The sequence below is a fragment of the Eublepharis macularius genome, chromosome 15, assembly GCF_028583425.1.
Source record: "Eublepharis macularius isolate TG4126 chromosome 15, MPM_Emac_v1.0, whole genome shotgun sequence".
Taxonomy (NCBI): Eukaryota; Metazoa; Chordata; class Lepidosauria; order Squamata; family Eublepharidae; genus Eublepharis; species Eublepharis macularius.
Window position 1 is genome coordinate 54,044,858 of NC_072804.1, and position 25,094 is coordinate 54,069,951.

Sequence of the window (25,094 nt, forward strand, 5' to 3'; positions counted from 1 at the left end):
AACCAAGGCCGACCCTGCTTAGCTTGCAAGATGTGAGAGTGGGCTTGCCTGGGCTATCCAGGTCAGGGCATTCTACAATATACTCTCTCCATATCTGGAGATTCTATTTATCTGCCGTGGCTAATGGCTGGTGATAAACCTATCCTCCTGCATGAATCCTTCTGAAAAGCCATCTAAGCTAGTAGCCAAATAGAACACCTCATGTCTGTTAATTAAGCACTATCAGAAAGAAGCACATCCTTCTAGCAGATGTGAACATCTTATCGACCAAGCTACTTCAGTGTCATTGGGTATATATCTCCATGCTTGTTACATGAAATAGGAGTTTGTGGCCAGGTCTACAAGTTCAGAAGTTCCCTGATAATGTTAACTTACCTTCTAGGGAGATTGATGATGAAATCACTGCAGATGGGAAGGCACTGCAGGTAATGGCTCATTCTACTCGTTCAGTGCAATTTTTAATGAATATTGTTTGTTTGTGTAGCAGTCCGAAAAGGCATAGCCTAGAGATAAGTTTGCCATCTCCATGGGAACTAGGCATTAAACCTGTTATGACCTTTACTTTCCTTGAGTAGCTATTTCTTTTAATCTTTCCCTTAACACCCTCTGGGTAGTTTGCTGCCACCAGGAATATTATATTCCAAGATATTTTATTTAAGTTTTCCCTTTGGTAACGTTCCTAAGCGTCAGGCTCCTTCGTGGTTCTATGTGGCCCTGAGGATAGGAATGGGATAAAGCAATGACAGCTACTCTGGGATATAACAAAACAAAATAAACTTTTATTTAGTCAAGAAGCGTATTGGTTTCATAAACGTAGTTCTCGGTTCTTAAAGTTACTTCATTTAAACTCATTCATACAGATTTCTTCTATGGCTTCACACACAGTCTCTTTCTTTAACTCTGTATTTCTCTCACAGAAATGCTTAAACCTGCTCAGGCAGCCCACAGCTGGCCTCTCTTTCCCTGACTGAGCGTCCTTTCACAAACATGCTCAGTTCAGGTTCCACACAGGTCATATTTCTTTCATGAATATTTCAATATACTCAGGCAGCACACAGCCAGCCTGCTTTCCTCTGACTGAAACTTTTCTCTCTGCCTCACTCAGTCTAAACTGCGTTCACTCCGCCCACACTCTCAGTCATCAACCAATCACATCGCTCACTCTTCCCTCTCTCACCCCCACTCTTCACCTAGCTCAAACCAAGCTGTAATGATTCCAAGTAAATGGGTGCCTGTGTCTTTAAATGCTTGGTTTGAGCTAGGTGAAGAGTGGGGGTGAGAGAGGGAAGAGTGAGCGATGTGATTGGTTGATGACTGAGAGTGTGGGCGGAGTGAACGCAGTTTAGACTGAGTGAGACAGAGAGAAAAGTTTCAGTCCGAAGAAAGCAGGCTGGCTGTGTGCTGCCTGAGTATATTGAAATATTCATGAAAGAAATATGACCTGTGTGGAACCTGAACTGAGCATGTTTGTGAAAGGACGCTCAGTCAGGGAAAGAGAGGCCAGCTGTGGGCTGCCTGAGCAGGTTTCATATTTCTGTGACTGAGAGTCAGGGAAAGGGAGGCCGGCTGTGTGCTGCCTATATTTGAAGTATTTGTGAGAGGACTATTGAGTCTAGTGAAGGAGGCTAACTGTGTGTGAAGCCTTAGAAGAGATCTGTGTGAATGAGTTTGTAAGAAGTAACTTTAAGAACCAAGAACTACTTTTATGAAACCAATACGCTTCTTGAAAAATAAACATTTATTTTGTTTTGTTATATCCCAGTGTAGCTGTCATTGCTACATCCCATTCATATCCTCAGGGCCACATAGAACCACGAAGGAGCCTGACGCTTAAACATGTTTACCAAAGGGGAAATTTGAATAAAATATTTTGGAATAATATATTCCTGGTGGCAGTAAACTACCCAGAGGGCGTAAGGGAAAGATTAAAAGAAAAATCTACCCCAAAGAAAGTACAGGTCATAACACAAGCATTTAAAGACACATGCACACATTTACTTGAAATCATTACAAAACCAATTAAGAAAAATAATCAAGTGGGCTGACTGTTCAGCGTCTTGCTGATGGGCAAGCAGTTGGTACGTGCAGGACTTGGAAAAAGTGCATGCACAGATGGACTGATCCTCTCTTTCTTTTTCAGGTGATGCAATTGCACCAGATCAGACTAGACCCAACGCTTGAAAGAACTTTTCTGGAGCAGGCAGGACAGGTAACAGAATGCAAGAGCTTTCCCTACTATGATTTTCTTTGGGGGGGAGTGAAAGACAAAGTATATACGGCTCAATTAATTAATTATGCTTGTACGGCTTTCATTGATTGATTGATTGATTGATTGATTGATTGATTGATAGCCAGCCTTTCTTGCTGAGACTCAAGGCAGCTCACACAATATAAACCATGTAATCAGGTAGCATGAGACATTCATAGAGAGCTGCTGTATCGTAGCGGTTAAGTGGTTGGGTTGTTAATCAGCACTCTACTGGTTTGACTTCCATTCCTGCCATGAGCTCTGCAGGTGGCCTTGGGTCATCCCCTCCTCTCAGCCCAGCTCCCCAGCTGTATTGTGGGGATAACACTGTCTTGTTCACTGCTCTGAGTGGGCACTAATTTGTCTAGAAGAGTGGTATATAAGTGCAGTTGTTGTTGTTGTTATCCAATAAACAATGCAATAGGAGTATTAACTTCTTGGGTTTTAACTGATCAAGTTTAATGACGCAGTAACTTCTCCAAAACTAAGCAGGGCCGATTCCAGATGACTAACCTTAAGGCGCTTCATGCCGCCCTCTTCCGGATCACGACGGGGAAAATGCGAAATATCGTGTTTCCTCGCACGAGTTTTGCGCGTCGTCGCGCAAAACTCGAGCGAGGAAACGCGATATTTCGCATTTTCCCCATCGCGATCCGGAAGAGGGCGGCATGAAGCGCCTTAAGGTTAGTCATCTGGAATCGGCCCAGGGCTGGATGGGAGACCTCCAACAAACTCTGGATATTCTGCGTTGAGTTCCATGGCAGCTATCCACAATATAGATGTAATAAAATAAACAAAAGGATGATCTAAATAAAGGTGATTCTCCCCTCCTTTTTCTGGGACTCCTGAAGAAAGAAAGAAGTCTTTTTTTGATGACTGATAAGAAGATACAACTTAGTGTTACCAGCATGGAAAGAATGTGTCTGGTGTAGGTTTTTTTGGTTATGCCTTTGGTTGCTCATCTCCTCTGCTGTTAACATTTACAAACAAGAAGACAGTGATGTAAGGAAACATGGCAACCAGGACTGCACTGTATTGGTCACCAGCCTGAGCAATAGAGAAGAAAGATAGACACTGTAGCTGGCCCAATATGGCAGCAGTCTAACTAGAGTCAAGGTTGGGGGGAAGATTAGAGCTCTACCTATTTTCTCTGATTGGCTTCAACAAGCAACCTATGGACCTCTTGATGGGAAGGGGGCAGTCATCTAACTTCTTGGATTTTTATTTGCTTTTTAGGATCAGCAAGTTGGCACTGCAGAACTCCAGCACATTCTAAACGAGGCTGTGGCCAACAGTGAGTATTCACGAAGGCTGTCGCCCTGATCAACTGGCTGTTTTCTCCTTCCCTCTCTCTCCTGTTATTTAGCTCACTTCTATGCTCTTTCATAGAATTTTAAATCTGGAAAGGACATCAGATTCATCTCCTTTCAAATGCTGCTTAATTTTGAGTTTTCCCAGTTATTGGGATAACATTGTTTTACTGGCTATATTCTGGTTGGATCTTCCCAATTTTAACATATATTATCTATTGCAGTTTTAATCCTTGTAAAGTGCTTCCACTCACATTCAAGGGGGCGGGGGAAATAAAAATTCAAAAAATAAAACAAATAAAATACTACAGGCCCCATTGACATGGGGTACAGCCCATCTTCTTGGCTGTATAGGGTGTGGTGAGGCAGTGGGGCCAAGATGCTCACCTCGTTGCCCAACGGGTCCTGCTGACAAAAGCAAATGAGGCTGGCGTTGGGTTGTTAGGCCAGTGGACAGATGCTCGTTGATCTCTCATCCCAGAGGGTGCACCGTTCAGCAGATAAACATTTACTGGTGATCCCTGGCCCCAAGGAGGTTCACCTTGCCTCGACCAGAGCCAGGGCTTTTTCGGCCCTAGCACCAGCCTGATGGAACTTGATATGAAAACTCAGGCCCAGCAAGAGCTGTTATCATTCCACCAGGCCTGTAAGACAGAGATGTTATGCCAGGCTTATGGTGGCTGAGGCAGGCAAATGACAAAACTGGCCTCCTACCAAAGGGATGCGTGTGCCCCCTTGATTCCATTGTTCATTCGATAGTTGGCCACCCTGTCCCACGGGCCCTAATGACTGAAGATGGGATTGTGCAATATGTGCACTGCATCAAGGATGTTTTAACAAACTGTTATTTATTTTTATGCTACCAGTGTTTTATCTTTTGTTTATCTTAATTGTTGTGATCTGCTCTGAGCCTGCTTGCGAGGAGAGTAGATTGTAAATTAAATAAATAAAAGACTCAAATGATGAACTGGCCCTTACAAAGAAGCAAAGGGGGGAGCCACTGGCCACTCAGCACTGCAACATTAAAGCCCTGTTGAAGCCAAGAAGTAATGCTCATACAAGGGTTCCGAGCTTCTCTGATCTGGGGAGCTACTCTGATGGGAGGTTGGGACTTGCAGCTTCCACCCTTGAGGTGAAGAGTCGGCAGCGGGACTGGATGGCAGAAAATGACTCCTTTATCTTCCCTGATGTGAGTGAGACAGGGTGGGCGGAGGTGCGGGTTTCAGAGGAAGAACTCGAGGAAAGGCACAAGGGAACGCCCAAGCGGTTGCGCAAGGAGTTGTGGAAAAGGACAGGAGTTGTGCCAGAATGGTAAACACTTCTTGAAGAACTGGCCACTATTTCTCTCAAATTTTGGAGCAGAATTCACGAGTCTGGGTTCTTTCTCTAACCCACAGACCATTCTTCTCCTCTTTCTCCTATCTACTCTGTCAGCTGCAGTAATAATAATGCCTCCACTCCTTTTTCCATTTCCCAGTGTATCATCTGAGGACTGATGGCTTTTCCTCGAAGGCCTGCCAGAAAATCATCCAGGATTTCAGCGTATCCTTCTGCCAAGGATAAAGGGGGCATATTGAGCAAAGGAGTCCAGGGCCCCTTGCTAGCTGTCAGAAACCTCGTCTCCTGAAACAGAAACCCATGTTTTCAGAGAAGCCCAAATTTGGCTTTCTAAGCATTAAAAGAGAGATCCCCAGCTGGCAATCCCAGTGCCAAACCCAGCTTCCTTGGGAACAGTCTTTGCATCTTAAAAGGGAGTAAAGGGAGGGATGTCTGTCAATCATTTGCAGTATTCTGGGCTACTGTGCAGGTAGGATTGAAGTACAACTTTAAAAACACACATACACACTGCCTTTAAGTGGTCATTCTACAAAACCAGTCACTGAAAGGACTCTGACAAGAAGAGGAAGTAGAGGTGGTTCAAATATGGAGAGAGAACTGAGGAGGGACCTTTGAGAAAATGGTATAGAAAGCATCTTTTGCTGAAAAATGAAGGGGCTATTACTTAGTTTGCCTGTATACTGGGTAATACCCAGTATACTCCTTAATACTGGGTTTGTGAGCTATAAGTATGGTTGCTTGGAAGTTTAAAAACTCTACATTTGTTCAGAAACTTAGGGACAATTTTCAACAGTTTGCAGGAGGCTTGTTGTTTACATATAAAGTATCAGACACAGTTACTAAATGACCTGTAGAGGGTTTCTCCAGTTAGAATACATAAACCTTAAGAGACAGTCGTAATAAAACACAGTAAGGGATGCATTTTTCTTCCTTGCTCAGTTTGCTTGTAATGAGAAATCTGTATGATTACTATCTATCTATCAAACTGTGCTTATATATGTGCCCAACTCAGAGGAGTGAACAAAGACAGTGTTATTGTTATGCCCACACTATGGCTGGGGAACTGGGACTGAGAGGAGTGGCTGACCCAAGGCCACCTCCTGAGCTCAGGACGGTAATGTGAGTCGAACCAACAGAGTGCTGATTCGCAGCCCAGCCACTTAACCACTGTGCTACAGCAGCTATGCCCCCTGGAGGGGGCTGCCTTAAATTGGCTGTGACTCGATGATACTTTACACACATACAATGGGAAGGTACATTGGATGAGCAGCCAAAGCAAGAGGCCAATCTACGAGTGCTAGTGATTTGTGTTCTCTCCATTTTCTCTCCCACCTTCCCCTCCTGAACGCTCCATGACCCAAGCAAAATGCCATTTTATCTCCTTAACTGAGTAACAGAAAAGCGGGACAGGCAGACTGACACTGCATGAATTTATGCAACTCTGGACTAAGATCAAGGAATGGGAGGTGAGTGCGGAGACAGAAATCAAGGGGGGAAAAGGCCAGGAGTGAAAAGGGGCCTCTGGGTTGCTCCTGTTGGAAGGGGGCAGGGGAGTCCAAGACTGCCAGTGCCTGTCCTTGAATTCAGGTCTAGTGCATGGGCACATCAAGGACTGGGCCCTGATGAGGTTGACACCTCTGTTTCTCCTTTCCTCTTCTTCTTGCAAGAGTGATAAAAGTTAGGATTAGAGATTTCCTCCCACCTGGTGGTTTGGAAAGTGAATGTTGCCTGGCAGCCTCGGTGCTCCTGTTTACTAAAAAGTATGACGTCCCACATATATGTGATGGTTTATTATTTGTAACCCTCATTGGGCAAAGACAAAAATGGAATATACTTAAATAAATAAATAAAATGTCAGCTATCAATAGTATACTTTATGAATCCAGTTACGCCTGCCATCATGTGGTAGAAGAGGAAACTGCATCTTTAACGATGCCAGTTTCTCTCTAAAAGCCCACCCCCCTCCACCTTGCAGGATATGCCAATTTTTCAACTCCTTTTCCTGTTTTGCATTTTAATCTGATTAAAAAACATAAGTGCAGGCATTTTAAACGTTAAGCTTGGTATTCAATTGTTTCCCTTCTTGAAAAAAAACTTTGAAGCACCTCTCGTCTTCAAGAATACAGTCATGAAGTTTGGGGACCTGTGAGAAATCATGGGAGCGGGGCAGGGGAGGAAGAGATCAACCACTGGGAAATTTTTCCCACCCTACAGTGCAATACTGAGCTGTGTGGCTTCACTGAAAGTCCTGAGCTGGAGAAGTCTATTGTGGCAGCAAACTTATGCTGACTACTGAGCCAAGGGAGCAATCCTAAGCAACTCTCCTGGGAAATAAATCCCATTTTATTGAATAAGGCTTACTCTCAGGAAAACACTCTTAGGATTGCACTCTAAGACTCTATTATGGGGAAATGTGCATACAAGTCATGATGAAGTGGTCGGATCTGGTTTCATCTCTGAAAGTCAGCTGTTTTCCTCTGAAACTCACTTTTGTTGAGGCTCATTTTACTAGCGCCTTTAGTCTCATGTTTTGCCAAGTTTGGCATGCAATGAACTTGGCAAAATATTAATCCTGCTCCATATACAATGCCTGACACTATTTCCTATTTTAATTCCACAGGGTATATTCATGGGGTATGACATGGACAGGTCTGGCACCATGAACTCCAATGAAATGCAGCTGGCTCTGGATGCGGCAGGTAAAAGAAACAGAGAAAGTGAAGGAGATAACTTTCCTTATTACAGAGTTAAAGTTTTCAAAAGCCATTTTGTAGAATTGATAGAGACCCAGCAAAACTGTTGAGGGTGGGTGAGATCTCCATTTCTGGTTCTTCTTGAAGATTGCTCTCCCACAGTGCCTTCTTTCAAACCAGTGATTCATCGAACCTGCACTGGGCTTTAAAAAAAAATGTTTGAGAAGAGGGGAGGGCTGGAGTGACTATTCATAGCGGCAAATCTCGTGCAGATGGTCAGGGAAAAAAACGCTGCAGTATGGGAACTGAATCAGCGAAATAGACCCGTGCAGATTCAGCTTTTGTTTGACTCTGAAAGAATTCTGAGTATTTTTAAAGCATTCCCTGTCTTGCTAATGTTGCTCCATCTGTTCTTACCCAGGGTTCCACTTAAACAACCAGACCACCATGGCCCTTGTGCAAAAATATGGCAACCCCTGGTTTCAGACAGACTTCGATGATTTTGTTTCCCTCCTGGTGCATCTGGCAGCCATCTTCCGTAAGAGACATCTCCTCCATTTTATTATTAGTGTTACCATTAATAGCACTTGTACTTTGCCCTTCCTCCCAGGAACCTAGGACAGAATGGGCAGGGGTTATTCCACTTTTGCTGTCACAACTACTTTGTAAGGTGGGTCAGGCGGAGACACCCAATAAACCAAGGATGAACCCTCCCCCTCACTGGCTAGTCCCACAGATATTCAGTTTAGAATTTATTTGGGAAAGACCTATCATTTCGTGGGACTTCATGGAATGAAAAACTTCCAATGTGCTTTATTTTAACAGAGCGGTGCAAAGACCAAGATTCGAATGGCGATGGAGTGATTTATATGACTCAGGAGGAGGTGAGGAAAGGGGAAATTAATACCAGACTTTGACAGCTGAGTCTCTGTGAGAGCCTCCTTGGCCTAGGAGTGTGGAAGAAATCATGCTAGACTGGGTCTCTCACCCACCCTTTTAAAGTGTTCTCCAGCAGTGTGGAAGGAAGAGATGGAAATGGTGTGAAAGCCTCTTCTGCTATTATTTACTAATAGCCCTGCATGAAATTGCACCTCCTTCTCCCTCACACTGTGGATATTGTTATGGTTAGGTGTGTGGAATATGGGATTCGTGATCCAACTGGATCACACTGAAGAATCCAGGATTGGATCCTGGGAGCCAAACTCTGTTGGGCCACATTATCTAGTCACAGGCAGCCATAGGCAGCCATGGCAGAGGTGGAGCAGCACTGAGTGAGAGAGCAGTGGCACAAACAGAGCCATGTTCTATGCTGCAGTAGAGAGCGGCTCAAGGCTGGCAAGGGACAGGAGGCAACAGGCAGAGTGGATAACCATCCCATCCCATCCCATCTCTCCACCTCCACCCAAGCTCCAAAAGACCTCTTTAAGCCATCACTGCCAGCTGCCTTAAAACACTGCAGCTTCCCCCCGCCCTGGTTCACTTTGGGATTCCCTGGTTTGACATTGGTTCCCTTGCTTCACTTTTGTTCTGTGGGGCTTTGCTCGTTCATCTTGCATTTATTTATTTTTATTTTTATTTATTTTCTATTTTTATTCCGCCCTCCCCACATTTCCAGCAGGCTCAGGGCGGAGTACAAAATTACATGGGAATGAGACTTGCATTTAGGACTGGATTTTGGCCAGAGGTAGCCTTTGCTTAAGGTTTCCTTTTGCCTGGAAAGCCTTGGAAATGTTTCCCCCATAGGAAATAATGAGGAGTGGCTGGGGGCAGCTTGTTCAGTGGCTCATAGAATTAGACTCCAGGGTCCAATATTTCTGAAATTGGGGTGGGTTTTTAGTGGACAAGAAGGAGTAGGTTCCCTGCAAATTTGGAGCAGTTTGCTTGAAAAATGACCCCACCACCACCAGCCTTTTCCCTGGGAAGTTTCCCCCTAGCGAATAATGACTGCATATATTCAGGATTCTCCAACTGGATTAGAGAATCTGACCTGGGTTTGTTTTTTTTTTTTGGTATCCCTGAAACCTAGATCTAGATCGCCCAGATTTTTTTGGGAGGCGAGTGCACACCTCTAGTTATTGTTCTGTATTCTGACCTTACTTACTAAAGGGGCTAGGGGGAGGAGAGAAAAGAGAAAGTTGCGAGAGTCTACACCATAACACGAATTAAAGCACAATCCAAATGAAACAAGGTGAGCTTCATTTTTTTCATTTCTGCCTTTCAGTGGATGGAACTCGTCACCTCCCCCAATTCAGAAGAGGCGACCTAGTCTACGAACAACCAATACACTATCCAGGAGGCTTAACTGATGTGAAAATACCTGAAACCAGAAATCCCAGATTCTGAAATCCAAATAAAATCGAGCAGACAAATAGCTTTCCAGTCTGATCCTTTCTTGCAGTGCATGAAGTTCTTCTGGTGTCTCAGGTTGAAGGAACATCTGTAGATACAGTTTTATGACTCTTTCCCCCCCTAGCAATATTGTTGTTCTCATTTTGGGAAACAGCTGTGGCTCAGAGGCAGAGCATGTGTTTGGTATGCAGAAGGTCCCAAGTTCGATCCTTGGCATTTCCAGTGAAAAGCCATCAGGCAGGAGGTGATAACAACAACAGCTGCACTTACATACCGCTCTTCTAGACAAATGTGTGCCCCACTCAGAGCAGTGAACAAGTTAGTGTTATTATTATCCCCACAATGCAGCTGGGGAGTGGCTGACCCAAGGCCACCTGCTGAGCTCATGGCAGCAGTGGGATTTGATCCAGTAGAGTGCTGATTCACAGCCGAACTACTTAATCACTGTGCTACAACAGTGTGAAAGTCCTCTTCCTAACACCCTCGAGAGCCACTTTCAGTATCAGGCAGCTTCATATGTCTTCCCAGCTTGTTGAGGATCTTGGGCACATCTTTGGCTGCAGTTCTAAGGACGTTTTTCTGGGATTAAGCCCTACTGCATAACATGGACTTACTTTTGACTAGACCTGTTTAGTCTTGTTCCACAAGTCTCCCACCTTTACTGGTGCCCAGGTTCAACTGCCTGAGAACTTGCTAACTCAGATTGTGTTATTCAAGGGCTGCCTCTGGAATCTTTCTGTAAAACTGAAGTAAGAATCTGCCATAGTAACTTCCTTCCAACAAGCCCTCAACCTGTATATTTATAAAGTATGGTTATTTTTACATTACACAACAAAAACAACAACAAAAGCAAAAACAGTTCCTGTCTTAATTTTAGGAGCGGTATAACAGATAATATTGATGGACCATTATTAAGGTTCCCACACATTATCTTGGGAACTCTGAGATGTATCGGGAATAGCTTTGAGACGTGAGATTGGGGAGATAATCTTATGAAGTAAAGCCTTGGTGGAGAGCATTTAGCTTTAAAAAATAGGATCTTGGATTAGTTATGCTGGATCATCATACGAGCAATTGGGATAAATATTTGGAATACATATTATCATGGCTGTGTATCACCCATGATATGACAGATCTTATGAGTAGCAGTGAATTGTATACGTTAATCAAAAGACATTTGAGGGATCTTGATTACAAGAGCATGTTGGTTTGAGCACTCAGAGTATGTTTTTCTTTTTCAGTTGGTATCTTTCCTCCTAAAAAATGCCAAACTATTTGTTTGAGTTAACTCTCCCAAAGGACAGAAGGGCATTTATGCTTGTGCTGAACACCTTTCCGTCGATGTTGTGGTTGAGAAGGTTTTGTGGTATTCCATACTCTAAGAAGTGTGACTCACGAAAGCTCACACCCTACCACAAATTTTGTTAGTCTTATAGGTGCTACTAGACTCTTGCTCTTTTCTACATTCTCTAACAGACTTTGTGAATGTGATACTAAACTGAATTGATTCTATAGAATATTCTTTTGGAGTGCCCTGAATTTTCAGATGGGAGAACTAAATTGATTTTTCCTATGTTTAAGCAAGATTTTATCTCACTTGAAGCTAAATCTTCTTGGCTATTAAGAGATGGAGATAAACAAGTAACTTTGTGTGTGACTAAATTTTTGGCAGCTGTAGTAAAATCACATTGAGACTCTGGCAGTAAACTCTAGGTTTTCCTTTCAGTAGGAGATGGCTTCTTGTTTATGACTTTGGTTGTGAAAACAGTAATTAAGCAGAAGAGGGAGGGCTCTTACAATTGCAACTTTGGGTTTGTTCAGAGCTGGGACAATGATGGGAACAGGCAAGCTTAGGCTGATATCACACATGCGTTGTAAGGCACGGGAAGGCTGAAATGCAGTGTTGAATCCACAGCATTCATGACCCTAAATTGATTCAGAGACCTGATAAAAAGCACATTTAAAATTGCCGTTCATTTATCACACAAGGACACCAAAGATGGATAAAAGTCTGAAAAGATCTTGAAGTGACACATGTGAATTTGATCCGAGGGGAAACATAGCTCCTATGCCCTGCCCCAAATCAAGACCTTAAAATTGTTAAGATATCTGAGTGGTTTTACACCCTAACACTGAGAGTCGTGTTTTCCAAATTATGTAATAGACCACTTGCAGATGAACTAGTTCCATGTCACATTGCTGGAGCTAGATAAGGATGGTTCTACCTGCACCCTCCTGGTCTCCTTAATCTCCAGGAATTTCCCAACTTGGAGCTGGCAAGTGGCAACCCTAGGCCAGTGGCCTGAGATCTGGAAATTTGGGAATGATTTTGCCCTACTAGTACATGCTGAACCAATAAGAAACTCAGACTTGGTAATTTTATTGAAATTAATTGTGAACCTTATTGAAGCACAAATCTAATTTCTCCTCAAAATTCAGTGGGGAAAGGTGAAAAAACTGGAGCCCCCTGGGCTCAAAGCAAACAGATGAGAGAGAAAAGGGGGGGGGGAACACGCTATCAATTAATTCATAAGGCTTCACACCGAGATCTGAAAACTGTTTCCACTCTCCCACCAATACCCTTCAAATACAAGCCCTCTAAGTTACTTTACAATTCTCTATATATCTGAGGATAGGTTCATAAGAATAAAGTAAAGAAGAGAGTGAAAGAGAGCCTCCGACTCATCCCAGGCAACATCCTTTGGACCTTGGAGAGCATCCATCTGGGTGGAGACAGAGGAAAGAAGGCCATTCCTCCACCCTTTTGTTAACCCCTCAAAGTAGCTTCCAGCAGACAGTCCAGTTTTTTCCACTGTGAAAAGAAAAAGACAGGAAAGGGAGGGACCCATGGAACCCATGGAGATTCTCCCCACCCCTCTCACACTGGGCCACAGCAGCCTGGCAGCGCTGGGTGGGGCGGGGGTGCTGGTGGTTGTGGGGTGTTTAAAGGGCCCTGCCTCTTGCAAGTGGCAAAACAGGGCCCTTTAAACTATCCTCTGGCAGGCGGCAGAGGGGAATCCCCCCCTGCCGGAATCCCCCCTGTTGCCTGCCAGCTGATAGTTTCAAGGGAACTTTAAAGGGCAACAAACAATGAACAACGAACATGTTCGGTAACAGGTCAGGTTTGTCGATGTTCGTTGTTCGTGGATGGCAATGCACAACGAACAGTGTGTTCGTTTTTTTCCCCATTCGTGCCCATGTCTACTCCTGATCGGATCACCACTACAGCTTAGTGGAATGCAAAAGAAATCACACTGAAGCCGAGCCCCAGGATCTACAGTACTTTTGATTTCTTCCACAGTGGGCATAGATCCATAGATTTCTTCCACAGTGGGGACAGTGGAGGAAGAAAAAGAATATGAGACCCTATCCTGTCATGTACTCATAGCCCTGCCTGAGATTGTGCGTTCCTTTTCTGTAAAAGATCTGTAAAGAGCCCGTTGGTGATGAAGAGTGCCCTCAATTCATAGCTGACTTATGGCGAGTCTCCTGGCGAGGTTTTCAAGGCAGGAGACTAACAGAGGAGGTTTGCCATTGGCTGCCTCTGCAGCCCTGGTCTTCGTTGGAGGTCTCCCATCCAATTACAAACCAAGGCCAACCCTGCTTAGCTTCTGAGCTCTGATGAGATCAGGTTCACCTGGGTTAGCCCCATAAAAATATTTGCCTGCCATTTCTTTCGTGTACTGGTTCTTCCAGCATCCCCACCTTCCCATCCAGGAGACCTTAACTTAAAAAGATCCAGAGGAGTTAGCCGTGTTAGTCTGTAGTAGCAAAAATAGAAAAGAGCCCAGTAGCACCTTTAAGACTAACCAACTTTACTGTAGCATAAGCTTTCAAGAACCACAGTCCTCTGAAGAACATCTGAAGAAGAGAACTGTGATCCTCGAAAGCTTATGCTACAGTAAAGTTGGTTAGTCTTAAAGGTGCTACTGGACTCTTTTCTATCTTAAAAGAGTCAATTTTTTTAAAAAAGAGTGATGCTTGGTTCCATATTGAAGCACAATTGGCTCCAAAGCCATAGTTGTTTACCCCTCGGATAGCTAATTTTGGAGCACACGGCAAGACTAAGCCACCTCCCAGCCAGCAGTAAGAACAGCCTTTCCCGGTATGACCAATGCTGTTCCATTCTTCAACAAATCTCTTTATGCATTCAAGGTATTTCTCCTAAGATGGCTCCATTGTTGCTGCCACTGTTTCAGAGTAGAGGTCCCCCCCCCCGGGTGTCTCTCTGCATCCCACTCCTCTTGCCTTGGACACGGGTTGCCTCAGTACCCTTTCTGTAAAGCAGGAGGTGTGTGTACCGATTCCTTTTAATAAGTCCCACCCCACTTTCATGCTTGTACAGTGGTCTCTCTCTGTGTCTCTCTCAAAAAAAAGCACCAAACCAATGCCTGTACCATTTTTAAAAAGAAGAGCAATTTAATTTACACAGAAGTACTAAATGTACATAATTCTTTTAAAAAATTGTTATACACAATAAATACAGTACAAAATTATTTTATAGTACTATATTTTGTTTTTGAACTGTGATGACGTTCAAACTGGTACCAGCGGGGGAAGGAAGGAAAGAAAAAACTGGGTTTTTTTTAATACTAAAAGGAGTGGGGGATAATTTTTGCTTCCTTTTATTTGCAGAACAGTCCTATTTGGTGTTAAAGTGGGAAATCTGAAGGGTTTTAGAAGAACATAAATGGATTTCTGTAATTTCCAAAACAATTACCCTCCCACCCCCGTTTAAGCTTTAGTTTGGCGATGAGTTGAAATGGGCAGGTGGAAGCTTATCTAATATTGAGATATGCATCTCTCTTCAAATACCCCCCTTTTCTCCCAAAAACCCCCAAACTTCAATGAAAATTAAAACATGCACAAAGAACTGGGAATTTCCCTTCAGCTTCTGGGCTATGAAAACAAAAATGCACAACTGCTTTATTTCAGAGTGTTCGAAAAGGCTGAAAATAAAAAATTGACTATACTTCCCCGTGACAGTAAGCGTTCTCTTTTTTGTTAATTTGAAGAAAAGATTTTTTGTTAAAATTTAACCCTCTTGCAATAGAGGCAGCAACCAAATGAGCGAATGAATCCAAATCCACACTTTTTAGAAGGAAAAAAGGACACTAAAACAAAAATGCCAAACAGTTTCATATACATTTTTATATATATTTATATATATAAAAAAGGGAGGGGGGGAAACACACCAGCCTGGGAGTTTGACCGTCCCTTATTGCTTCCTAACCACATATACTTTCCCACCTCTTTTCAAGATAGCAAGGAGGCTATAGGTGGAGATCAGGTCATACTTTAGCAAGTATTGTTTCAATACCCAAGCCTGAATTTTCCAAGCGCTCTTCAAGATGAAATGCCCAGCATGAAGACAAAATTAAATTGAGAGGCAGCTTCGTGTACCTCTGCACAGTGCAAACCAAGTAACCTAGCCCTCTTTCATGAAAGTAAAATTTTATTGACACAATCCACCGGAGAAGTTCTCCTGCATAATCAAGAATGGAAATGAAAAGGAGCTGTGGAAAAGCCTAGCTCCCATCCGTCCCAATTTCTCAGGGGACTGCCACATAAGCTACGAAGCCCTGAACCCTGGGCCCAGCGATTCTTTGTGGAAGTAGCAGCGCCAGCGGGAGGCACTATTCCCAGTTCAGGCAGTGGAGAGCTGGTATACTCACTTTATGCCATTTACACCATTTTTTTAGAATGGGGTGAGTTTTGAAACATACTTTGTCAAAGACCAAAAAAAAAAAAAAAAGGAGAGAAACTTTGACCTTTTAACCTTCTTTTTGGTTCAGTAATATCCCTAAAAAGTTTTTCTCCAGTAAACTGTATTTTTAAGACACAAACTTTTTCTTCTACTTTCACAAGACACAATAAAGGTTAAAGGGAGGGGAACGGGATGACAGGTGCTAAATAATAGGCTTGGACCAACAACCAGCGTTCCCCAGAAGCTCTGCTTTTCCTCCTTAACGACATTTTAGGGTAGACAGGCCATTAACTCGTATCTTGGAGGGGGGGGGGTCTGACAAGGATAAGCAGCCCAAAAAAACAAACACAGGTACGTGTCATATTGTGTGCAGAAATGGGTTGGAGAAGAAAAAGAAATGGGGACACAGAAAAGTTAGTGGTAGACCTGAAAGTCCTCTGTCCTTGCTCAAAATATAAGCGACGGTAAGGCAAAAGAATAACATTAATAAGAATAAATAAATTTTAAAAAACAGGCCCAAACTTTGTCTTTAACCATCCAGCTGAAAACAGCTCTGTGCCTTCACAGAACTGTGCAGGTCTGACAAGTGAACAACCGACCGTGAAACTTTTGCACTGTAACAGTTCTTGATGTATTCCAGTAACTCCTGCAGTGCACAGGGGACAAAACAGCAAAAGTATTTTTTTTTTTTAAGATTTCAGATAATGTAGGGGAAGCAAACCTCAAGTGGCAGCATATACGCACGCACGCACGCACACACACACACACACACACACACACAAGGAAGAATCAAGGCCAGAACAAAACTGCTTAGGACACCCAATAAGCCTCTGCTATAAGATGGCATGAGGCTTGTACAACCCAACATGCCACAACATCGTATTTCCCTTCTTTACATGTAAAGGAAGTTATCCCGGATAGCACTGGCTTTCCTCCAAAATGCCCAAACAAGTCCCACCACTGTGAGATACAGCTCCTCATTTTCTATTTCTCAGAACGAATATTTCAAATGAGCAAGTTAAGGCCTCACACTTAATCATGTTTAGTATTGGGGGCAGAGAGTGAAGAAAGATGAAAAATCTTGACGTTTTTCTGTACTCAGAAACCAAAACTGGCCAAAATATGTCACTATTGTAATTGCCAAATCCTTTAAAAGGCCCTGATTTAAGAACATGTGTTTTTAGCAGCTTTTTGAAAAACCAGTGTTCCTTTAGTTTTTTTAAAATAAGTCTCCCCACCCTAACAGAGGGCAACTGAAATTTGGGGACGGGGGTATTTTAGTATTACAATTATTTTGAAAAGGTAAAGCTTTAAGGCTGGTGCAGCCTTTTTCTCCAGAAAGCGGAGGTCCAAAACTTTTCCTAGCAATTGTTCATCAGAGTTATGGCCCAGGGACGGGGCTGTGATGACTGTAACCCCCCAGAGAAGAAGGTATCAAAGAGACGTTGTTTCAAGCCTGCGAGGGGAAAAAAACATTGAGAGGAAAGCGTGAAGGAATTCGGAAGGCAGTTGTAGCAATTCCCAAGCCATGGAAACCTGAATTATAGCATTTTTTCCTTGGAAAGAAATAAAGCAGTCTAGGGGAAGAAGGGAGAAAAATAAAAGAATTACAGCTAATGGCTGAATGCAATTCGCTTGGCATCCTTCCAGAAGGACAAACTGCTAAACTCCAAGCAGGGTTTTCCTTCTGCTTTTGGTTTATACTCTGGGATAACAGCCAAAAGGGTAGGTCAGCCTGCATTTAATCTAAAATGTGATGTTAAGAAAAGGAATTTATCTTTGTATAAGTTTGGGTGGGGAAGATAAAGGGCTGGGGGTTGGAGGGGCGCAGTGGCATAAAACAAATCCAATTTTGTTAGTAGATAAATTGGCTGTTCATTATTAGACAACTCTGAAAATAATGAGCAACAGGCCTCTACTTAACAAGAACAAAGAGAATACATATTGGCAGCATCAGCAGTTTTCTAAAGTATATATAAGAACGTAGCATCTGTTTTGATTTTAAGGAAAAGGCAGAAGAGAATGGGAGAAGGGACTACAGGTAGGACAAGAGAGGGCTCACACGGAAGTCTGAAGACACGCTGGCGTCTCAACCAACTCTGACCCCACGAGAACTCAAAACTTGCCTTCTGCAGTTCGGTAAGCTAGAAAGATGCTGTGCCAAGCGAACACAGATGCTTCAAAGTGCATTCGAGACAGAGATGAAAGCGTCATCCTGCCCAGATATGTTAAGGATCAAGGCTAAGAAAGTCACCTTCAAACACACCGAAGCTTTTAGGGTACAAAACAAAACTGGGACTTGAGCAAACAGGGACTGAGAAAACCTTCCACATTTCAAGACAGAAAATGTTACCCCTTTCTTTGATGGTTATCACTTGGGAGGATGTTAGTACCATGGAACAAGCTCTTAATTCAGGCATTTACGTTGTCCCACTCTCCCTCAACAGTCATTCCCCATGTAAAAAACCGCCTGAAGAGAAAACCCAGAGTGTTACAACACGCATACATAAAATGATGCAGATTAGAGTCTATGAACCTTCATTTTTAGGACATATGTTCTTCACATACTGTTTTTGCATACGTGCCCACCTATCCAAAAGTTATGTCCGCGTTCCTGAGCTCTGTTTTTCAAGCTGCGTGGTGGACTGAGCAAGGGTATGGTTGCGTCATTTCTATTATAGGTTCTTTTTGGACACCGCTTTATTTAGCAGGATCCAGTTCTCCCGTCTTCTCTAAGCCTCCATTCTCCGTAACAATTAAAGAGGGAGAAGGGGGGAAATCATTAAAGAACTTTGGCACCTAAAAGGGGTGGGGGGAAAGGAATTTGAGGTTTGTTGGGACTGGGCACGGATAGTTTGCATGAAGTCTGTTGTCCGAACGTTAGATTGCCTGGAAGGTTGTGCAATAAGGCAGCCTCTCTGCCCCAATTTTTCTGCCAGAATGCCTTAAAGGGAAGCCACCTCCAGCCCCCGCTATATTCTAAAACAGATGCCAAATTTGCAAATCCAGTACATGGCTTTGCCCTTTGGTACTGGCTGTTTTGCTGTGTTAAAAGCAGGGGTGAGGTGGGGGTGGGGGGGAAGAGATACAAAATAGGGGACGGCAGTATGTTTTTAACACCTCCTCTTCATGGAAGAGCATGTAAGCTTGCAAAGTATACCAAACTTCAGAGCAGGTAGAAGGGCTGCTACGTTACAGCTGAATCAAAGCAAATATAATTTCAATTGCTACAGGCAGGTGGAAGCGATCCAGCTCTGCAATGTTTGTATTATTTCAAACATGAAACTATTCAGGCGGGCCAGTGTACTATTTGGCATGCATTTCAAGTGGTAGAAGTGGCTGAAAGTAGACTGCTGCCTTAAACAACTAAAATTATTTGATTAGTAAATAAAGAGCTGAGAATCTGTTACCTTGTGACTCTTAAGTGTGAAAGGATTCTGTCTAACTGAAAACCTGGCATATTATTCGACCAACGGAATATCGACTGCTGGCAAGCCATTGCCCTGCCTGGCTTGCGTGTTTTAGCCCTTTTACCTCCCGCAGTCCAGCCGTGGAGGGAGAAAAGATGATCCTGTTTTCTTTGGCGCAGCCTACAAGATGCCACCTAAAAACAGCGGCTAGGGTGTGCACGCTCCAGTTCAGCAACACATTCAGCCTCCACTGTACGAGGTGAGGAGACGGACAACGTCCGTAAGAGGCACAAAAGAAACTGGGGTTGAAATGACTCACTGGGATAAGGAATCTAGGCGTGCAAGAGGAAGGAACACAGAAGGACAAATGTCGCTTGTGAAGGCTCCAGATGCAATGCCGCAGTCTGCAGATGCAGCCACGCTGGGAGCAGGCAATGACAAGAAGTCTTGTTTTCCGGACCTAGATAAGGCGTAAAGGGGGACTAACAGCTCCGATTCAGGGCCCTTGTTATCTCTCAGTGTGTTAGTGGAAAGGTCAGTCTCTTAGTTATTTCAGAAAGACAGCGGACAATTAAGCAGAGTCCCTGGACCTTACTTTGTACGTTACTCTTTGCAACTCAAGTCTCTCCTAGTCCATCACAGGCATTTGGTGGCAAGGATAAGGAAGGCCTTTGCATGCCAGAGAATTCCCCGGCTGAGGTTGTACCTAGCTTGTATTGTGTCCTGCGTTGAGTTCATATGCCTGATTCCCAAAGCCATTCCCTATGATGAAAATGATGAACATTTCGCTACCTTTCTGTTAACGCAGATAAGAGGTGGGCCAAGAATTTAGAAGCAGCTCAGCCAACCTATGTATGACTTGCTTGCAAAAAAACCCCTTCACATGTTATGCTTGTCGAATTCCTTTGTCTCTAGAGAATTCAAGGGGGGGGGGAAGAAACTTGAGCTGTACCTGCGAATGTACTGAGCTCTCTTTTCCTGCAACTGGCTAGAGTGAAATGCAAACCATTTCTGTCATGACTGAGGCACATGCAACTGAGCAGAAAGGCAGGAGAACTGTGAGGCCATGGGTTTAAAGAACGGGAAAGACCGAGGTGAGTAACTGAAACCATGGGACAGGACCAGAGGAGAAGCCCTGGTCAGAAGGATGAAAAAGCACAAAAAATGCAGCCCGCGAGTACATGCTTAGCTTTCTTGGGTTTCCCTGGGTGAACACCCAGCCATCCGGAGCCTGATTGCAGCTTGTATAGATTTCTTTCTGACCACATTGATTTCCAAATTTTCAGATGAGGTTTTTAAAAAGGGGGTGGGGGTGGGGGAGACAGTTCCATACCCTCTTGCTAGAACCTCCCTTGTCCCACCATCACAGCTGTGTTAATTGGATCCACCCGTGTTCTAAAGCGGACTGGCTTCCTCTTTGAAACAGGTTTATTTGTAAACTCATTCATGCTTGTTTTTAGTAAGCATTAGTGTTTGTATCTCTCTCTCTTTTTTTTTGCTTTGTGTTCAGAATTGTTTTTTGTGTAAAAGAAAAAAAAACCCTGACAATTGATACTTCAAGTAACTTAAAGAAACCAATGGCGTGACCCTCGCCTGCGGCAACGCCTGCGGCGCCCTTCCCCCTTCACTTCATTTGGCCTTTCGACTGGCTTCCAACCTGGGATTTGTTAAAATGTCCAAAAGATAGTTGTGGGATTTGGGGAGAGGGGGGAGGGAAACCCCCAATCATCACCACTCAGAGATTCAAATTAGCAGTTTGTTACAGAATCTAAACATTACACAGCCAACACTACCTATGGGCCCCCAAATCCAACCCCCTCCCATTTGTCTGCCTGCTTCGCATCTGCCTGCATTAAAAAAAAACCGGTGTATGTGATGAGACGAGTGTATTGTAAGTCCAGCCGTAGCTTGTACTTTACAAACAACCAAAACCCATCATATCAACACTTGAATGAATGATGCCCTCTTCCCGCCCCAGACCCCCAGCTTTTTCCTTCTGGTGTCAGGCCCAATCCGTTGGGTCTCTGGGAAGTGGCACCTTTTGCTTCCAACCGTCTCCCAGCCAGCGGAAGCTGCTACAGCTTCGGTCCTCGGCTCGCTTTGTACAGTCTCTGCTCGGTTTTAGTTTCCTGTTATCTGTTCAACGTCCTTGCACCAAGGCCGCCGTTGTGATTAGGGGCAAGGTAAGTGTCCGTGCGGTGGGCAGGAGAAGAGAAAGGGGAGGAGGAGGAGTTGTATGAGGAGGAAGGTGTCCGGGTGTTCTGGCCCCCAGCCTGAGGTTGCTGCAAGTTCAGGATGCTATCAATAGCACTCTGCAGATGCTCATTAAGAGAGTCATCTTGGGGGCTGTCACTGGAGAAGCTAGCATTATCCACGTCAAAAGACTCAGATTTCCGACGTTTGGCCGGGGGTAAGGGAACCTCCCACGTGAGTTCGGAGGCAGAGCCGTGATCAGGGGGCTCGGTCTTTATCATCCGGTGATAAAACTCATCCTCAACCTCTGCTAGTTCCTTCATAAGGCCACTGGTTGAATCATCGGTCTTAGGAGGGGCAGGGCTCTCTTGCAGCACTAAGGACCGGGCATCGCTCCGGTTGAAAAAAGGATGCTTGGTATTCTCCTCGGACCGGCCCTTCTCCGCCGCAGCCAGGGAAGGGCTCTCGTGAGTTTTGTGAGAGGTGATGACGGTCCTGGAGCCACCGTCCTGCTTAATGATGAGGGTGCTTGGCACCATATCAGCTTTCGGGGCGCTCCCTTTTGCACAAGCGTCCGGGGCTTTATCCGCTACGAAAGCATCCACGTTCTCCCGGTAAGTCTTACGGAGAGGAAGCCTGCAGTAGGTTACCATGGGCTTCTTCTCCATGGGCGCTGCAGCGATATGGTCCACTGTCCCGTTCATTTGCCCCGCCGTGGAGGTGGTGGTTGTGGCGGTTGTGGCGACAGCTGACGCCGACGAGTGCTGGTCAGCTGTTTTGATCACCGTGCACACGGGTGGTGGTGTCTGGTGAACTGGGTCCAAGGCAGTGTTATGAACCACTTTGCTGAGCCCCGCCTCCTGTTTGATCTTCAGCTTCAGGCCAATCCGGCTGCGGGCTTCGTAGGTTTTGATGGGCGGTTTGCTCCTGGAGGGGAGGGCATCGTCATCCCCATCTAAGGAAGGGGAAGCTTTAGCCCACGTGACGGAGGGGGATCCTCCGCTGTGCTTGATGACTAATTTGGTGGGATTGATCTGGGTGGCCATCTGCACCGGAGGGGCTTTCAGGCTCTCCGAAGCCAAAGCAACACTGCTGGGCGCGCAGCCTTGAGCGAGAGAAGAAGCAAAGCTCTGGGAACGTGAAGATGAGGAGACGTACTCATCTGCAAGAGAAGAGCAGACAGCAGTGTCTGAGACGACAGCAGTCCAAGCAGGTCACATAACACCACTGATTTAGATAATGGGAGTCAGAGACACCCGGCTCCTCTAATGTCTGGGGATGATGAATCCTCCAGCCTCGGGAGCCACTAGATACAAAATGGCGGCTTGAACAACCCAACCCGTCTCGTAGATTATTGGGGAATAAATTTTTTATTAAGAATTTTTAGAGTGAAAAGAAAAAACTAGCAAAAAGAAAAAGAAAAAAGATTAAAAAATGATAAAAAAGAAAAAGAATATCTAAAAAAGAGAAACAAAGAAATATAAAGAGGTGACTTCCAATTTTTCTGTACGACAAATATAAGTAAAATCAGAACACTCACTCTAAAATTACAAAAAACAAGCATCTCCTTTCTCTGTTATGCAGTTTCTCCCCTCAAATCCACACATCATCAGTTCATTTTCCTCCCATTTTATGCAAAAAGTCAATAAGGGGTTTACAGATAATAATAAATGTAGATAATGTCCTTTCTCTAACCAAAGAAATAAGTTTAGTCGTCTCTGCAAATTCCATCATCTTCACTCCTGCCTTGTAGATGATCGATCTCTATAAAGTTGGCATTTCATAGCATTGACAGCTACACAGATATGGAGCACATGCGCATGGCATGGTATGGTATGAACTCACTGCATCAGAGGTGGGAATGTGGAGTAAACGTGCTTATCTAAAGATACTTTCCAGGAGAACGACTGTGAAGACGACCAACGGGCCTTTGGTTTTACAGAACTCATGTGAGCCAGCAAAGTAATAATATTTATACCTAACTAGCTTGATACTCATGCTTCGCTATGGTGTTTAATGACTTTAAATCCAGTTATAATACTTATGGGTACATAACAATTTTTGTTTCCTCCTTTTAGCGTCGCTGTATCTTGCACGACGTCTGCTAGGAGGCTTCTTGGGGGCAGTAGGAGGTGATGGCTGTGAGAGGTGTGAGGCGTGAGTTGGACTGAGGGAGGGGTGGTGTTAGGGTTGCCAGCTCCTGGTTGGAGATTTGGGGGTGGAGCCGGGAGAGGGCAGGGTTTGAGTTGGGGCAGGACTTCTGCTGGCTATAATGCCACAGAGTCCACCTTCCAAGGCAGCCATTTTCTCCAGGGGAACTGATCTCTGTCACCTGGAGATCAGTTGTAACTCCGGGAGATCTCCAGCCACTACCTGGAAGCTGGCAACCCTAGGTGGTGTGGTGGGCACTTCAGCAGGTTCATGTGAGAGGTTTGCATCGAAATGGCCCCTAGAAAGGTTGTGCACCACTATCTCCCCATGAACATTTAAAAACTCAGTTGCCATACTGACTTTTATATAAAATCCCAATTCAGAAATCTTGTACCGCCTTTCTTCAACTGTCTCCAGTTTCTTTGACCTGATTTTGACCTCAGAACACAGAGTTCCACAGCTGAACAGTGAGAGAGGGGGGTGCAAGCAGGCAGGAGCCTGCCAGCCACACAGGAAAGCCAGGCTCCACAGGGAGATTGGCAACCCTAGTAGAGGAAGACTAGGAGGTGTATTTTACCTCAGGACACATTCAATGACTCGCAACAGCAACTGCAGACTGTTTAGAATGTGGGAAGTGAGGACCAATCAGGCTGCATATGCAAATGACCTCTGTGTTCCAACTGTTTCTGGGCGGGGTGAGGTGTGGAATGTTGTGAGTCCCAATCAGCCCGCATATGCAAATGACCTTGAAAGGCTGGCCCAATAAGGGAAGAGAGGCCGAGCTGGCCATGGGCAAGGGTGGAAGCAGGCAGCAGTCTGCCAGCCACACGAGGAAACTGTATTCCTTTGGGAAAACACATTTGACCCCTTAGGGGGTGAATTTCTTAAAATCCCTTCTTAGTGGGTGTTTACATTCTGAAAGGAATATTCTCCCCAAATTTCATGTTTCTAAATCCACGGGTTTGGGCTGGGTGTTGATGAGTCAGTCAGGACACTTGTCTTTATACAGAGAGATAAGTATGGAAACCTAACAGGTGAATGAAGGGAAAAACTTCACCACAAATTTAAACCTCCAAGGCAATAAGGGACAGATAAAACTTTGGATCACTAGCTGGCCATCCCTGCTCTAGCCATTATTTTATTACAGCTTCTCAAATTACATGTTCAACCAGATGTTCCAAACCACTACATTTCATACGTGGGCTGCCTACTGTACTTCTGAAATGAGAAACATCAGCAGCCACACCTGGGAGCGAGTCGGATATTGTAACAGGCTCTCCTGCCTGTGTCTTAACTAAGCTTCCACTACTCCAAAGGAAAGATTTATCTTTTCTTTTGGATCGTGTTCAGCAATTAGTTCAAGACCTGTCAAGCAAAATTGTTCTTTGAACCATTTGCTTATCAGTACATTTATTTGTAAAAGGTTCTTTATTGCTTTGCCGCTTCTAATCAAAGTACTCAGATACCTGTTAGAGTTTATTTCTTTTACTGAAAATACACTCTATTTTTTAATGAAGCAAGTAGTTAAAAAATATGATTATTAATGTAAGTCCTACAAAAATAGAACACAGAAAGGCAATCAGAATTAAATTTGCTAACATTTCCTAACTCTTAAGTTTAAAAATAATTAAAGTTCTTAAGAAATGCATTAAGCTTTTCATAGCTTACATTACAAAGATAAGAATCTCACCTAAT

The 25,094-nt window shown here is 44.2% G+C and overlaps 2 protein-coding genes across 2 annotated transcripts in view; one reads left to right on the plus strand and one right to left on the minus strand.

Moving 5' to 3' along the window:
* Window positions 1-7,537: 7,537 nt before the first annotated feature.
* On the plus strand, window positions 7,538-9,926 carry LOC129342992 (calpain-12-like). Its single transcript, XM_054998952.1, has 4 exons — window positions 7,538-7,595; window positions 8,011-8,127; window positions 8,415-8,473; window positions 9,811-9,926. Exons 1-4 carry the CDS (start codon window positions 7,538-7,540, stop codon window positions 9,853-9,855), a joined length of 279 nt encoding a protein of 92 aa, XP_054854927.1. The 3' UTR covers window positions 9,856-9,926.
* Window positions 9,927-14,429: 4,503 nt separating this feature from the next.
* The window catches only part of BICRA (BRD4 interacting chromatin remodeling complex associated protein), a 115,499-nt gene continuing 104,834 nt past the window's right edge, over window positions 14,430-25,094 (minus strand). The window contains exon 14 of the mRNA XM_054999476.1: window positions 14,430-22,410. Within this exon, the coding sequence (XP_054855451.1) occupies window positions 21,188-22,410 (1,223 nt within the window). The 3' untranslated portion in view covers window positions 14,430-21,187. The remainder of the gene's footprint in view (window positions 22,411-25,094) is intronic.

Coding starts and splice junctions, on each gene's coding strand:
- LOC129342992 (XM_054998952.1), top strand. CDS start 7,538: ATGGACAGGTCTGGCACCATGAACTCCAATGAAATGCAGCTGGCTCTG. Junction 7,596..8,010: donor GCTGGCTCTGGATGCGGCAG/GTAAAAGAAACA, acceptor GTTCTTACCCAG/GGTTCCACTTAAACAACCAG. Junction 8,474..9,810: donor TTTATATGACTCAGGAGGAG/GTGAGGAAAGGG, acceptor TCTGCCTTTCAG/TGGATGGAACTCGTCACCTC.